The sequence below is a fragment of the Heptranchias perlo genome, chromosome 2 (genome assembly GCF_035084215.1).
Source record: "Heptranchias perlo isolate sHepPer1 chromosome 2, sHepPer1.hap1, whole genome shotgun sequence".
Taxonomy (NCBI): domain Eukaryota; kingdom Metazoa; phylum Chordata; class Chondrichthyes; order Hexanchiformes; family Hexanchidae; genus Heptranchias; species Heptranchias perlo.
Window position 1 is genome coordinate 100,311,212 of NC_090326.1, and position 16,118 is coordinate 100,327,329.

The following is a 16,118-nucleotide window of genomic DNA, read 5'->3' on the forward strand; positions in this document are numbered from 1 at the left end:
GCCTTTGTTCTTATGCTTTCAAATGTGGGAGCTAACTGGCTTGATCCATCTCTCTGACGATTCAAGATCAACTCAATGATTTGAACAATTCAAGTTACTTAAATACACCTCAAACAACTGCCCAAAATTGTTGAACTTGAGCAATTGTCGGTTCAATTAAAAAGGAGTTGCTCGTCAAACACATAACTGAGCCAGTTATACAGTATGTTTAAAATGTGCAGCTTGGCTACTTCCACAGCAAATTTGCTCAGAGATAACCAAACATAACCTTCAAGACATTTGTATCGGGTTAGGCTAGGAACATGATTGGGATAAGCAGACGAGCTCATGTCAGAAAGGTAATGAATTTCTGGAGTGTGTTCAGGACAGTTTTGTGCAACAATATGTCCTAGACCTAATGAGGGGGAAAGTCATATCAGATTTAATAATGAGTAATGAGCCAGCTTTAGTCAACAGCCTAACGGTGCTATCATAATATGATCGAGTTCAACATTGGGTTTGAAAGGGAGAAATCTGTAACAGCTACTAAGATTCTAAATTTAGGTAAGACCGGCTTCAACGGGATGAGACAGAGACTGTCCACTGGGCAAAATTATAGTGGGAGGTGTTCAAAAAAAGAATTTAACATGATACAGAACCAGTTTATACCCCTAACGGGAAGGGTTCCATTTGCCAAAAAAAGGCCATGGACGATAAGAGGTAAGGGACAACATAAAACAAAGAAAAAGCATACAAAAATGCAAAAAAAAAGCACAGATCCTGGCAACTGGGAGAGGTACAAAGAATAACAAAGGGTAACAAAACAGAAAGTAAGAGCTACAAAATGGGAGTACGAAAAGAAACTTGCAAGGGATATCAAAATCAACACAACATTTTTTACAATTATATTAGGAAAAAGAGGGTGGTCAAGAGCCATGTGGGCCCCTTAAAAACTGACAATGGTGATATTGTAAATGAAAATAAGGAACTGGCAGACAGGTTAAATAATTACTTTACGTCAATATTTACAGTAGAGGAAGAGGATAACATGCCAGACACCCCAAGGAAACTAATTATGAATCAGGGACGGAGACTCATCATAATTAACGTAAGCAAATTAGCAGTAATGAAGAAAGTAATGGCACTAAAGAGTGACAAATCCCCAGGACTAGATGGTTTCCACCCCAGGGTTTTAAAGAAAGTAGGTGAGAACATTGTAGATGCCCTAACTATAATCTTGCAAACTTCCCTCGATTCAGGAACTGTTCCTTTAGATTGGAAAATTCCATATGTCACACCGCTATTTAAGAAAGGAGAGGGAGGGAAATTAGGGCATTATAGACCAGTTAGCCTAACATCTGTTGGCGAGAAATTACTCGAGTCTATAATTAAAGATAGAGTGATTGAACACCTTGAAAATTTTCAGCTGATCAGAGAGAGCCAGCATGGACTTGTAAAGGGTAGGTCACGCCTGACGAACCTGATTGAATTTTTTGAAGAGGCAACTGAAGCAGTGGACAGGGATGTCTGTGGACATTGTTTATATGGACTTCCAGAAGGCATTTGATAAAGTCCCTCGTAAGAGACTGTTAGCTAAAGTTGATGCTCTTGGAATTGAGGGCAAATTATTGACCTGGTTTGGAAATTGGCTAAGCAGCAGGAGACAGAGAGTAGGGATAAAGGGCAAGTACTCATATTGGCAGGAAGTGACTAGTGGCATCCCACAGGGATCTGTATTGGGGCCTCAACTATTCACTGTATTTATCAGCAACTTAGATGCTGGGATAGAGAGCCACATATCTAAGTTTGCCGACGACACTAAGATAGGTAGCATTGTAAGCAATGTAGATGGAAGCATGAAATTATAGAGATATTAATAGATTAAGTGAATGGGCAAAACTGCGGCAAATGGATTTCAATGTAGGCAAGTGTGAGGTCATTCACTTTGGACCTAAAAAGGACAGTACTTTCTAAATGGTGAAAAGCTGGAAACAGTGGACGTCCAAAGAGACTTAGGGTTCCACATATATAGATCATTAAAATGTCATGGACAGGTACAGAAAATAATTAAAAAGGCTAATGGAATGCTGGCCTTTATATCTAGAGGACTAGAATACAAGCGGGAAGAAGTTATTTTACAGCTATACAAAGCCCTGGTTAGACCACACCTGGAGTATTAAGTTCTGGGCGCCGCACCTGAGGAAGGATATATTGGCCTTGGAGGGAGTGCAGTGTAGATTTACTAGAATGATACCTGGACTCCAAAGGTTTAATTACGAGGAGAGATTATACAAACTAGGGTTATATTCCCTGGAATTTAGAAGATTAAGGGGTAATTGGATCGAAGTTTTCAAGATATTAAAGGGAACTGATAGAGTATATAGAGAGAAACTATTTCCGATGGTTGGGGAGTCTGTATTAGGTGACACAGAACTAAAAATTCAAGCCAGGACTTTCAGGAGTGAAGTTAGGAAACACTTCTACCCACAAAGGGTGGCAAAGGTTTGGAACTCTCTTCCACAAATGGCAGTTGATGCTAGCTCAACTGTTAATTTTAAATCTGAGATTGATCGATTTTTGTTAACCAAAGGTATTATGGGATATGGGGCTAAGATGGGTATGTGGAGTTAGATCACAGATCAGCCATGAATCAGCATTGAATAGCAGAACAGGGTCAAGGGGGTAAGTGGCCTACTCCTGTTCCTATGATTCTGAGTACAGCTGGTTTTCAAACTCCTTAAGTACTGTGATTGAATGAAAAGGGACTACTACGAAGCTAAAACAGGACAAAAATGGTTCATTTTTGTCACAGTCTATATAATGTTATTTGAATATTTCTGCTAACAGCTTCTGTCAAATAGAGAGAACTTTTAAGTTTACCAAATAAATTCTTTAGAAATGTACTTTTTAGTCTCATGCTCCCCTTCCACACATAATTTATTTTTGCTACAGTCACTGACTATACTAGGATTTTACATGAACAGATTTATTTTTTCAAAACAAACTCCATATTTTGTCCATCCATGATTATAAGCCACATCAAGTTTTTCATTTTAGCTTCCATTTGTTTTATTGTATAAATTCATGGAGGGCAAATGTAAAGCTAGTTTCTAAGGAGCTCCCCTGTGATGTATTTTCTTCCCCATGGCAATTTCCTAAGCAATATTCTTTTCAGTTCACAGAGCCCCCTGTATATTGATGTTGATTTCATTCTACCTTGTAGGTACCACTGCATGTATCCAAGTCCCAATTTTCAAGCCCTAAAAGTTTGCAATTGAATTAATACACTTTAGCGATACAATCAAAATGACAAAAAGTAACATTTTACCAGATGCCAACTTTGCTCATGCCTGTTGTCACACAAACATCTGGAAGTCGTTGATACATTAATCTCTATTATACAAGCATTGACAGAGCAACTCAGAGGACTTTTACCAAAACAGTCTTAAAATAGAATAGTATACCTTCCCACACAGATGCTCTCACAGCTCTGTGTTAGAATAACAGAGTGAGACTGACTTAAAGAGAGAGCTTGGTTTTGAACAGGAATTCAATGATGTGCAAGAGTTCAGTTCATTCATTAGACTACGGTCAAGTAAGAAGGAGTTAACTAGCGAATAATTATGTTGGCAGGACAGTTGTGTGGAAGTTACATAAGATGGGAATTCCTAGAAATGAATAGTGTCCAGGAAAACCATAAATATTTCCAGGTAGACTTGTTTGAACTCCAAGTTACTGAGATTGAGTTAGGCCTATTAAAAATTAGGGAGACGATAGCAGAGGCACTATTACATATACATAATAATTCACTAGAAAAGGAAAAAGTGCCAGAGGACTGGTGGACAGCTAATGTTATTCCTATATTTAAAAAGGGAGATAGAACAAGTCCAGGGAACAATAGACCAGTTAGCTTAACGTCGGTGGTAGGAAAGATAATGGAAGCTTTACTCAAAGATGTAACAGAAAGACATCAAAAGAACAAAAATATAATAAAGAATAGTCAGCATGGATTTCAGAAGGGAAAGTCATGCTTGACCAACTTTAATGAATTCTTTGAAGAAGTAACAAAAAGAGTAGACAAGAGTAATGCAGAAGATGTAATATAATTGGATTTTCAAAAGGCCTTCTCTAAGGTACCGCATTGTAGGCTCATGGCTAAGGTCAGAGCATGTGGAGTCAGGGGACAGGTAGCAGAATGGATAGCAAGCTGGCTGCAAAACAGAAAACAGAGATGGGGTTATGGTAGCTACTCAGACTGGAAAAAGATGGGAAGTAGTGATACCACAGGGATCAGTGCAGAGACCACTGTTGTTCACAATTTATATTAATTATTTGGATTCGGAAATCGGAAGTACAATTTCAAAATTTGCAGACGACACCAAATTGGGGGGTGTACTTAATACAAAGGAAGAATGTGGCAAAATGCAAGAGGAGTCACAGAATCGTAGAATGGTTACAGCACAGATGGAGGCCATTCAGCCTGTCAAGTCCATGCCAGCTCGCTGCAAGAGCAATACAGCTAATCCCACTCCATCGCCCTATCCCCGTAGCCCTGCAAATCTTTTCCATTCAAATACTTATCCACTTCCCTTTTGAAAGCCACGGTTGAATCTGCCTCCACCACCCCCTCTGGCAGTACATTCCAGATCACAACCATTTGCTGTGCAAAAAAGTTTATTCTCGTATCGCCTTTGGTTCTTCTGCCAATCACCTTGAATCTATGTCCTCTGGTTCTTGACCCCTCCGCCAATGGGAACAGTTTCTCTCTATCTACTCTGTCCAGACCCTTCATGATTTCCACTACCTCTATCAAATCTCCTCACAACCTTCTCTGCTCTCAGGAAAACATCCCCAGATTCTCCAGTCTATGCACATAACTGAAGTCCCTCATCCCTGGAATCATTCCAGTAAATCTCTTCTGCACCCTCTCTAAGGCCTTCACATCTTTCTTAAAATGCGGTGCCCAGAACTGGACACAATACTCCAGTTGAGGCCGAACCAGTGTTTTACAAAGGTTCATCATACCTCCTTGCTTTCGTACTTTATGCCTCTATTTATATAGCTCAGCATCCAGTATGCTTTCTTAACCGCTTTCTCAACCTGCCCTGCCACCTTCAACAATTTGTGCACATATACCACCAGATCTCTCTGTTCCTGCACCCCTTTTAGAATTGTACCCTTCAGTTTATATTGCCTCTCCTCATTCTTCCTACCGAAACGTATCACTTCACACTTTTCTGCTTTGAATTTCATCTGCCACATGTCCGCCCATTCCACCAGTCTTTCTATGTCCTCTTGAAGTCCATCACTATCCTCCTCACCATTCACAACACTTCCAAGTTTTGTGTCATCTGCAAATTTTGAAATTGTGCCCTGTACGCCCAAGCCCAAGTCATTAATATATTTCAAGAAAAGGAGTGGTCCTAGTACCAACCTCTGGGGAGCACCACTGTATATCTTCCTCCAAAACAACCAATCACTACACTTTGTTTCTGTTCACTTAACCAATTTCATATCCATGCTGCCATTGCCCCCTTTATTCCATGTGCTTCAACTTTGATGACAAGCTTATTATGCGGCACTTTATCATACACCTTCTGGAAGTCCATATATACCAGATCAATCGCATTGCCCTCATCGACCCTCTCTGTCACCACATCAAAGAACTCAATCAAGATGTTAAACACGATTTGCCTTTAACAAATCCGTGCAGGCTTTCCTTAATTAATCCACATTTGTCCAAGTGACTATTAATTTTGTCCCGGATTATTGTTTCTAAAAGTTTCCCCACTACCACGGCAGCTGAGGAATTTAAATTCAATTAATTAAATAAAATCTGGAGTAAAAAAAAACTAGTATCAGTAATAGTGGCCATGAAATTACCAGATTATTGTAAAAACCCATCTGGTTCACTAATGTCCTTTGGGGAAGGAAACCTGCCATCCTTACCCGGTCTGGCCTATATGTGACTCCAGACCCACAGCAATGTGGTTGATTCTTAATTGCCCTCTGAAATGGCCTAGCAAGCCACTCAGTTGTAAAATCTCGCTACAGAAAGTCACAATAACAATAAAACTGGATGGACCACCCGGCATCGGACCAACAGGCACCGGATACGACGATGGCAAAACCAAGCCCAGTCGACCCTGCAAAGTCATCCTCACTAACATCTGGGGACGTGCCAAAATTGGGAGAGCTTTCCCACAGACCAATCAAGCAACAGCCTGACATAGCCATTCTCACAGGATCATACCTTTCAGCCAAGGTCCCAGACTCTTCGATCACCATCCCTGGGTATGTCCTGTCCCACTGGCAGGACAGACCCACCAGAGGTGGCGGTACAGTGCTATACAGTCAGGAGGGAGTGGCCCTGGGAGTCCTCAACATTGACTCTGGACCCCATGAAATCTCATGGCATCAGGTCAAACATGGGCAAGGAAACCTCCTGCTGATTACCACCTACCACCCTCCCTCAGCTGATGAAACAGTCCTCCTCCACGTTGAGCACCACTTGGAGGAAGCACTGATGGTAGCAAGGGCACAGAATGTAATCTGGGTGGGGAACTTCAATGTCTATCACCAAGAGTGGCTCGGGAGTAGCACTACTGACCATGCTGACCGAGTCCTGAAGGACATAGCTGCCGGACTGGGCCTGCAGCAGGTGGTGAGCGAACCACATGAGGGAAAAACTACTTGACCTCGTCCTCACCAATCTACCTGTCACAGATGCATCTGTCTATGACAGTACTGGTAGGAGTGACCGACGTACAATCCTTGTGGGAGATGAAGTCCCGTCTTCACACCATCCAATGTGTTATGTGGCACTACCACCATGCTAAATGGGATAGATTCAGAACAGATCTAGTAGCTCAAAAATGGGCATCCATGAGGTGCTGTGGGCCATCAGCAGCAGCAGAATTGTATTCCAGCACAATCCGTAACCTCATAACCCGGCATATTCCTCACTCTACCATTACCAACAAGCCAGGGGATCAACCCTGGTTCAATGAGGAGTGTAAAAGTGCATGCCAGGAGCAGCACCAGGCGAACCTAAAATTGAGGTGCCAATTTGGTGAAGCTACAACACAGGACTACAAGCATGCTAAAACAGTGGAAGCAACATGCTATCAACAGAGCTAAGCGATTCCACAACCAACGAATCAGATCAAAGCTCTGCAGTACTGCCACATCCAGCCGTGAATGGTGGTGGACAATTAAACAACTAACCAGAGGAGGAGGCTCCGTGAACATCCCCATCCTCAATGATGGTAAAGTCCAGCACGTGAGTGCAAGAGACAAAGCTGAAGTGTTTGCAATCATCTTCAACCAGAGTGCCGAGTGGATGATCCATCTCTGCCTCCTCCTGATATCCCCACTATCACAGAAGCCAGTCTTCAGCCAATTTGATTCACTCCACGTGATATCAAGAAACAGATGAGTGCACTGGATACAGCAAAGGCTATGGGCCCCGACAACATCCCGGTTGTAGTTCTGAAGACTTGTGTTCCAGAACTAGCCGCGCCTCTAGCCAAGCTGTTCCAGTACAGCTACAACACTGACATCTACCCGTGGAAAATTGCTATGTCCTGTTCCCAAAAAACAGGAGAAATCCAATCTGGCCAATTAATGTCCCAACAGTCTACTCCCAATCATCAGCAAACTGATGGAAGGTGTCGTCGACTGTGCTATCAAGTGGTACTTACTCACCAATGCTCAGTTTGGCAATATAAACTGAAGGACACAATTCTAAAAGGGGTACAGGAAGAGAGAGATCTGGGGGTATACAAATTGTTCAAGGTGGCAGGGCAGGTTGAGAAAGCGGTTAAAAAAGCATATGGGATCTGGGCTTTATAAATAAAGGCATAGAGTACAAAAGTAAGGAAGCCATGATGAACCTTTATAAAACACTGGTTCGGCCACAACTGGAGTATTGTGTCCAGTTCTGGGCACCGCACTTTAGGAATGACGTGAAGGCCTTGGAGAGGGTGCAGAAGAGATTTACTAGAATGATTCAAGGGATGAGGAACTTTAGTTACGTGGACAGACTGGAGAAGTTGAGGTTGTTCTCTTGAAACAGGGAAGGTTGAGAGGAGATTTGATAAAGGTGTTCAAAATCATGAAGGGTCTAGACAGAGTAGATAAAGATAAACTGTTACCATTGGCAGAAGGGTCAAGAACCGGAGGACATAGATTTACAGTTATTGGCCAAAGAACAAAAGGTGACATGAGAAAAAACTTTTTTGTTTTTACACAGTGAGTGGTTAGGATCTGGAATGCACTGCCTGAGGGGCGGGTGGAGGCAGATTTAATCATGGCCTTCAAAAGGGAACTGGATAAGTACTTGAAAGGAAAAAATTTGCAGGGCTACAGGGATAGGGCGGGGGAGTGGGACTAGCTGGATTGCTCTTGCATAGAGCCGGCGTGAACTCGATGGGCCGAATGGCCTCCTTCCGTGCTGTAACCTTTCCATGATTCTTAGGACATTCATAACAAACTACTGCAACAGTTTGATTGTTTGGGTTATGTTATCTTCATTTGTCTGGACACTTCCCTGACTGCAATAGAAAATTAGGCTGTCGTGGTAGCACTTTTCAGCAGCTTGTTCATAAACTGAACCCAATGAACTTGGTACCCAAGCTATCAAATATTTTTGCTGTCTTTTCAGGAGGAATAGGCACCTTGTTATGCACTGCCATGTCAAGTCTGTACGTGAAAAAAAAAGTGTCTGTTACATCATGTCTAAATATGGACCATACGTTGCCATGAGAACTCAATATATATTACCACCTCTAGAGTAAGCTGATACAAACTGTCCCAGATTTTCCCCACATAGTTTTGCTGTGTAACCACAGATGGAGGGTAACTGAACTCCTGGAAAAATCAAACAATTCCATCTAATCAAAATGGAGCCCCTGCTGATCTCATAAGTTCTTTGGAATGTAAATTTCCAGTTGAGAAGTTCAGTCATCAAAACATATGCAGCTAGAACCTGGAATGAACAATGCTGATTAACAATTTTGTCCTCCTGCTTAAAGTGCACTCTGCTTTGTCCAATTTAATTATCGTCCTCAGAGAAGATAAAACATACAACCTGCATTTCTAGCTAAAACACAGTAGGTTCAGGCAAGTTGGATGATATCATTGGGCCAATAGTATCAGATGGTGCTGCTGTAAAGTTGGGTTCTTTTCTTGGAAAAAGGGATGTCCATGTTAATGCCTTATGGGATAGTGCCAAGACTTAAGGAATCAGCACTGTGGCCACCTACCTTATATAGCAAAAGGTTTGCTGTAACATATGACTTGGTACTGATGAAATCCTTCAGAAATACAGATCTTTTAGTCAAAAACTATTACTGTTTTTTTTTATTCATTCATGGGATGTGGGCGTCGCTGGCGAGGCCAGCATTTATTGCCCATCCCTAATTGCCCTTGAGAAGGTGGTGGTGAGCCGCTTTCTTTAACCGCTGCAGTCCGTGTAGTAAAGGTTCTCCCACAGTGCTGTTAGGTAGGGAGTTCCAGGATTTTGACCCAGCGGCAATGAAGGAACGGCAATATATTTCCAAGTCGGGACGGTGTGTGACTTGGAGGGGAATGTGCAGGTGGTGTTGTTCCCATGTGCCTGCTGCTCTTGTCTTTCTAGGTGGTAGAGGTCGTGGGTTTGGGAGGTGCTGTCGAAGAAACCTTGGTGAGTTGCTGCAGTGCATCCTGTGGATGGTACACACTGCAGCCACAGTGCGACGGTGAAGGGAGTGAATGATTAGGGAGGTGGATGGGGTGCCAATCAAGCGGGCTGCTTTGTCCTGGATGGTGTCGAGCTTCTTGAGTGTTGATGGAGCTGCACTCATCCAGACAAGTGGAGAGTATTCCATCACACTCCTGACATGTGCCTTGTAGATGGTGGAAAGGCTTTGGGGAGTCAGGAGATGAGTCACTCGCCACAGAATACACAGCCTCTGACCTGCTCTTGTAGCCACAGTATTTATTGGCTGGTCCAGTTAAGTTTCTGGTCAATGGTGACCCCCAGAATGTTGATGGTAATGCAGTTGAATGTCATGGGGAGGTGGTTAGAGTCTCTCTTGTTGGAGATGGTCATTGCCTGGCACGAATATTACTTGCCACTTATCAGCCCAAGCCTGGATGTTGTCCAGGTCTTGCTGCATGCGGGCTCGGACTGCTTCATTATCTGAGGGGTTGCGAAGGGAACTGAACACTGTGCAATCATCAGCAAACATCCCCATTCCTGACCTTATGATGGAGGGAAGGTCATTGGTGAAGCAGCTGAAGATGGTTGGGCCTCGGACACTGCTGCAGGAGTTCCTCAGGCCAATGTCCTGGGGCTGAGATAACTGGCCTCCAACAACCACTACCATCTTCCTTTGTGCTAGGTATGATTCCACTCACTGGAGTGTTTTCCTCCTGATTCCCATTGACTTCAATTTTACTAGGGCTCCTTGGTGCCACACTCGGTCAAATGCTGCCTTGATGTCCAGGGCAGTCACTCTCACCTCACCTCTGGAATTCAGCTCTTTTGTCCATGTTTGGACCAAGGCTGTAACGAGGTCTGGAGTCGAGTGGTCCTGGCGGAACCCAAACTGAACATCGGTGAGCAGGTTATTGGTGAGTAAGTACCGCTTGATAGCACTGTCGACGACACCTTCCATCACTTTGCTGATGATTGAGAGTAGACTGATGGAGCGGTAATTGGCCGGATTGGATTTGTCCTACTTTTTGTGGACAGGACATGCCTGGGCAATTTTCCACATTGTCAGGTAGATGCCAGTGTTGTAGTTGTACTGGAACAATTTAGCTAGAGGCGTGCCTAGTTCTGGAGCACAAGTCTTCAGCACTACAGCCGGGATGTTGTCGGGGCCCATAGCCTTTGCTGTATCCAGTGCACTCAGCAGTTTCTTGATATCACGTGGAGTGAATCGAATTGGCTGAAGACTGGCTTCTGTGATGGTGGGGAGATCAGGAGGAGGTCAAGATGGATCATCTACTCGGCACTTCTGGCTGAAGATGGTTGCAACCGCTTCAGCCTTGGCTTTTGCACTCACGTGCTGGACTCCGCCATCATTGAGGATGTGGATGTTTACGTTCCACACAACTCGATGGATGGTGGCCTCAGTGTGAAGACGGGACTTCGTCTCCACAAGGACTGTGTGGTGGTCACTCCTACCAATACTGTCATGGACAGACGCATTTGCGACAGGTAGATTGGTGAGCACGAGGTCAAGTAAGTCTTTCCCTTGTGTTGGTTCACTCACAACCTGCCGCAGACCCAATGTGGCAGCTATGTCCTTCAGGACTCGGCCAGCTCGGTCAGTAGTGGTGCTCCCGAGCCACTCTTGGTGATGGACATTGAAGTCCCCCACCCAGAGTACATTCTGTGCCCTTGCTACCCTCAGTGCTTCCTCCAAGTGGTATTCAACTTGGAGGAGAACTGATTCATCAGCTGAGGGAGGGCGGTAGGTGGTAATCAGCAGGAGGTTTCCTTGCTCATCTTTGACCTGATGCCTTGAGATTTCATGGGGTCCGGAGTCAATGTTGAGGACTCCCAGGGACGCTCCCTCCTGACTGTACCGCCACCTCTGGTCGGTCTGTCCATGGAAGAGTCTGGGACGTTAGCTGAAAGGTATGATTCTGTGAGTATGGCTATGTCAAGCTATTGCTTGACTAGTCTGTGAGACAGCTCTCCCAATTTTGGCTCAAGTCCCCAGAATATAGTGAGCAGGACATCGCAGGGTCGACTGGACTTAGTTTGCCTTTGTCGTGTCCGGTGCCTAGTGGTCCGATGATGGGTGGTCCTTCCGTTTTTATTCTTATTATGACTTTTTTTTAAGCGAGTTTGTGCAACTGAGTGGCTTGCTAGGCCATTTCAGAGGGCAATTAAGAATCAACCACATTGCTGTGGGTCTGGAGTCACATATAGGCCAGGCCCAGTAAGGATGGCAGGTTGTAAATCCTTATGAACGTTGATGTCCATTAGATTTTCTCAGTGCCAAACTTCAGGCAGCTTCATTGAGCAGTGTCAGTGATTGCACCAAATGCAGACACTTGAGTCACATAGTTGTTCTGATATGCTTCAATTACAGAACCTTGAGATTGCAAATATGCTCAAGGAAATTGAGAAAGCTCCACAGGACCCCGGTAGCTTCTCTGTTGCCATGAGTCACTATGCAACTTTAAAAAGTGCATCTATCCTGAAATACTAATGAAAGCACTCTCTCTAAATAATTCTTTGTCTGAGCTAGAAATAAGCTTGGAACTTGAAAATTTCTTTACATCTGGAAAAATGTAGTATAGACCTTCTTGTAGGATAGTCTTTCAGCAAAAGCCTTTTACTGAGTTTGGAACAGGCTTCATGGTACTGCTACACAGGCTTCATGTTAAGTTAAATATACAATAGGCAAAAATATGGCCTGTAGGTAGGGAGCTGAACAAATATATTTTGAGCTTCTTTTGATACGGGAACAAACAAAATCTACTTTCAATGATGGAAGAAAAAGAACCAAGAACAAGACTCAATACATGGGCATAATTAGAATAGAGTTACTTGACTATGCAATTGTTATCCACCTAAAGCAGCCAGTTCGCAGCAGCAAAGGCAGAGGTACATTACACATGCTGTTTTTCCCTTTTGACCACAAGACTTGAGACCCAGGGAGTTTAGAAAAAACGTAGCTCACATTATACTACTGATCTGCTGGAATGGCTTTTAATCATTGGCATGGGAGCAATAAGATGATCATTTGTGGAAAGAGTGTTTGGTATGCTTAAATAACACAGTTTCTGTCAACTCTTTTAGCTTACAAAGACAGTTCTTTTTCTAGACCATTCATGGTAATGTGCTGAGAATTCAAAAGTTGCCATTGGTGGCGAGCAGAAGCTGTTTTACAGTGGCCAATGGTCTTCCCACTAGGAACTTGTTGATTTACGAAAATGTGGAAGAATAAACTGTTACAGTAGAACCTACACACACTCCTAAGCAAGAATTAGTCTTGCATACAAAAAAAGTAACACATATTTGCAACTTAGGTTTAATGAATAATTGTAGAATGAACATACGGTTTTGATAAACAAAATGTTTCATTTGAATTGAAATTGCACCAAAGGAATACTGAAGTTTTCATCCCTATGGTACTCAGTTTTAAAAGCTCCATCACCCAAGATCCATAGCAAAACATAAATAATTAAAAACCTGCCTTTAAAAGTTGTACTTACCCATCTAACCTGACATCAGGTAGAGTTCTGTTGAGTGCTATCATATCACTTGCCATCAAGTTGAACTGATTGATTTTAAACATCTCCTTCATTTTTTCTTGATTTTCTTTAGAGATTATTACAGGCTTCCCCATCTCTCCAGGCCCTTCTTGTGGCTTCTGTATCACATCTGAAATACAGCACAGATTTGATACCAAATGAAATTTAGCTTTAAAGTAGTATTAAAGACAAACCGTTGTAGTCACTACCTGAAATCTTAAAATCATCTACTATAAGCATGATTTTCCTCACTCTTTTGGTGTATTCTGGCCTCTGCATGTGAAGGGATAGGTCTGCAGGCACTGTCCCTTTGAGAGTTTGGTACAATACAAGTGCCATACAGATCATGTGGTCATCCTCCACCCTATTTACACAGGGTTTCATCCTACAAATGTACATCATTTCTTTTGAAAGGAGCCAACAGAAAGGCAATTCAGTTGATACAAGAAGGAACTAAACACACAATAGGAAGTTACAAGCGTACCAAGTTGGATACAGGTATAAGCTTTTGTATGTTGAGTTTAGTACCTAAAGCAGCTAATGTAATATTTTATCATTTGTAGCATCTCCAAATGAATTATGTCAAAGTAGTACAGTAGAACCTTAAAGTTAGACACCTTGGAACCATATCAGTATCCATAACTCCAATACAGGTGCAATGCAGGAAAGAACAGGGCTGACCGAATAAAACTTGTTCTCCTTAATGGCAATATAAAATGCTGAAATAGCACAAGATCATGCTCTACTGCATGAATACCAAAGCAGTGACACAGATCCCACCCAGTAGAGTGACTTCCAAAGTAGTGTAAATTCTAGCTTATTCTTTTTCTTTCCATGCAGCTATCACATCCAAGTATCCAGAATTTTGAGGACTATAATTAAGAGGTTGTATTATTCAGAAAACAGTGGCGATCCCAATAATTTGGTACTAAAGCCAGGTTAGAGCACCGCAGAGCCAAAACACTTATTCACTTCAGTTGTCAAATCTACATAGTAATGCTTCCTTAATAGCATTTAAACTCCTTCACATAGTTGCCTCGTGAAGAATATTCAGAGCAATGCTTTGCATATTAATCCATGACAGGCCCATAATATGTGGAAAGTTTTCTTTTCCTGGTGGATCACAATCAGGTAAAGATTTATGATCAAATACGTTTTGCTACCCAGTTACCTAAAGGTCAGTTAGTAAAGGTTCAGTTATAAAATGAAACAACTGCCATGACTGATTAGCTCTATCTATAAAGATTACTGGGGTTCTTAATCATCAGTGTAATCAGAATTCCTTTTCAACCAGAAAGCATGCAATTCCTAGTAAGACTTTAGCACAGATTTCCTGAGAAAAATTAAGCAAAGACTCAATTTTAAATTTCACTGAGTGCTGTCCTAGGAATAGCCTATGTAAATGCAAACTAAAATAAGGTGAATCTACCATAAGAGCTCAATACTTATTTATCATGCAAGCTGGAAGGGGGTGAGCAGTGTAACAGTCTAAACAACAGAAACCATGGGGGTTTGTTTAACCCTCAAGAATGGGTGGGTTGGGAGCGGGTGGGCATTAAAAAGTTAGTTTTTGGAGGGAGACTGCATCCCGGCTCCAGCACATCCACTCCCAGGATTAACCCAGGAGTGTTTGGATGTACGTGGGCAACAGAAACCCGGAAGTCCCGTTGCCACTTAAAGCCAGCAGGCCAATATTTAAAAGGCCAATTCAGGTAGTTGAAACACTTTAGGTAATTCATTTTTTGTGGATTCTTCAACATAAACTGATTTAACTGCTCCTGAGCGTGTTTCCTGTCGCTTCTGAAACATGCCATTGAAAAGGAGGCAAGCTGCAGCTGAAGCTCATTAGGCCCTTTAAACTAGCAATTGAAACATCTCAATAAAAGATGAGGTATTGCAACTGGGCACGCAGTTCTCTCAAAGGTTTGGCTGGATGATCTTGGTGTTCAGACTGACAGAGAATTCTTGTGTTCAGTCAAATTTACCTACATTTTGGAGACCCTCAAAGTGACAAGATCAGGATCTGCCGGGGGGGGGGGGGGGGGTGCAATGGACTTATTCCACAGTACATCTGAGGAGGAGGCACACCACCATCTGCGACAGGCATGTCGTGCAGTTCTGGGATCTGCAGGTCCACAACAGAGGTGCACAACAAGGACCTGCAGTAGAGCAGTGAAGGGACTACCCACATGAGAGGGTCTATAGGCAGAGGCTGAGCTTCCTCAACCTCGCTGAGGAGCAGTGCCTACGCATGCTCAGGTTGAATCAGCAGGTGGTCACAGACATCTGCAGGCTGCTTCATGAAGAGCAGCTCTCGCTGGACCTGATGGGCACGCATTGCCCATCGCAGTTAAAATCACCACTATCTTCAATTTCTTCGCCTCCGGATCGTTCCAGCGTGCCACCGGTGATATCTCCAGGGTGTCTCAGTCATCTGCACACACTGGCTTATTTGCCAAGGGCATTCGACTATCAACCAGATTGAGAGGTCAATGGGTTTCAACTCTCTGGCTGGCTTACAACGGGTGCAGGGCGCAGTTGATTGCACATACATAGCAATCCAAAGACCTCCACATGAGCCAGGACTGTTGATAAACCAAAAGGGATATCACTTATTCAATGCACAGCTGGTGTGCGACCACCAGAAGAGATTTCTGCAGGTGTGCGCCAGATTCCCCGGCAGCTGTCATGATTCATTCATTTTGCTCGAGTCCAACATCCCGGACCTCTTCCACACAGAAGACAGACTTAAGGGCCCGCTCCTTGGAGACAAGGGATACCCTCTGCAGACATGGCTCATGACACCTGTTAGAAATCCCACCTGTGAGACACAGCAGCGGTACAACCAGAGCCAGGTGCGTCAATGAGCAAGCCATAGG

The 16,118-nt window shown here is 43.2% G+C and overlaps 1 protein-coding gene across 3 annotated transcripts in view; it reads right to left on the reverse strand.

Annotated features, from left to right (window-relative positions):
• galnt1 (UDP-N-acetyl-alpha-D-galactosamine:polypeptide N-acetylgalactosaminyltransferase 1) overlaps window positions 1–16,118 on the reverse strand; it is a 169,013-nt gene that overhangs the window by 108,899 nt on the left and 43,996 nt on the right. For all 3 annotated transcript variants that reach the window (XM_068005066.1, XM_068005057.1, XM_068005076.1), the window contains one exon: window positions 13,201–13,369. In XM_068005066.1, coding sequence (XP_067861167.1) covers window positions 13,201–13,369 — 169 coding nt within the window. The remainder of the gene's footprint in view (window positions 1–13,200; window positions 13,370–16,118) is intronic.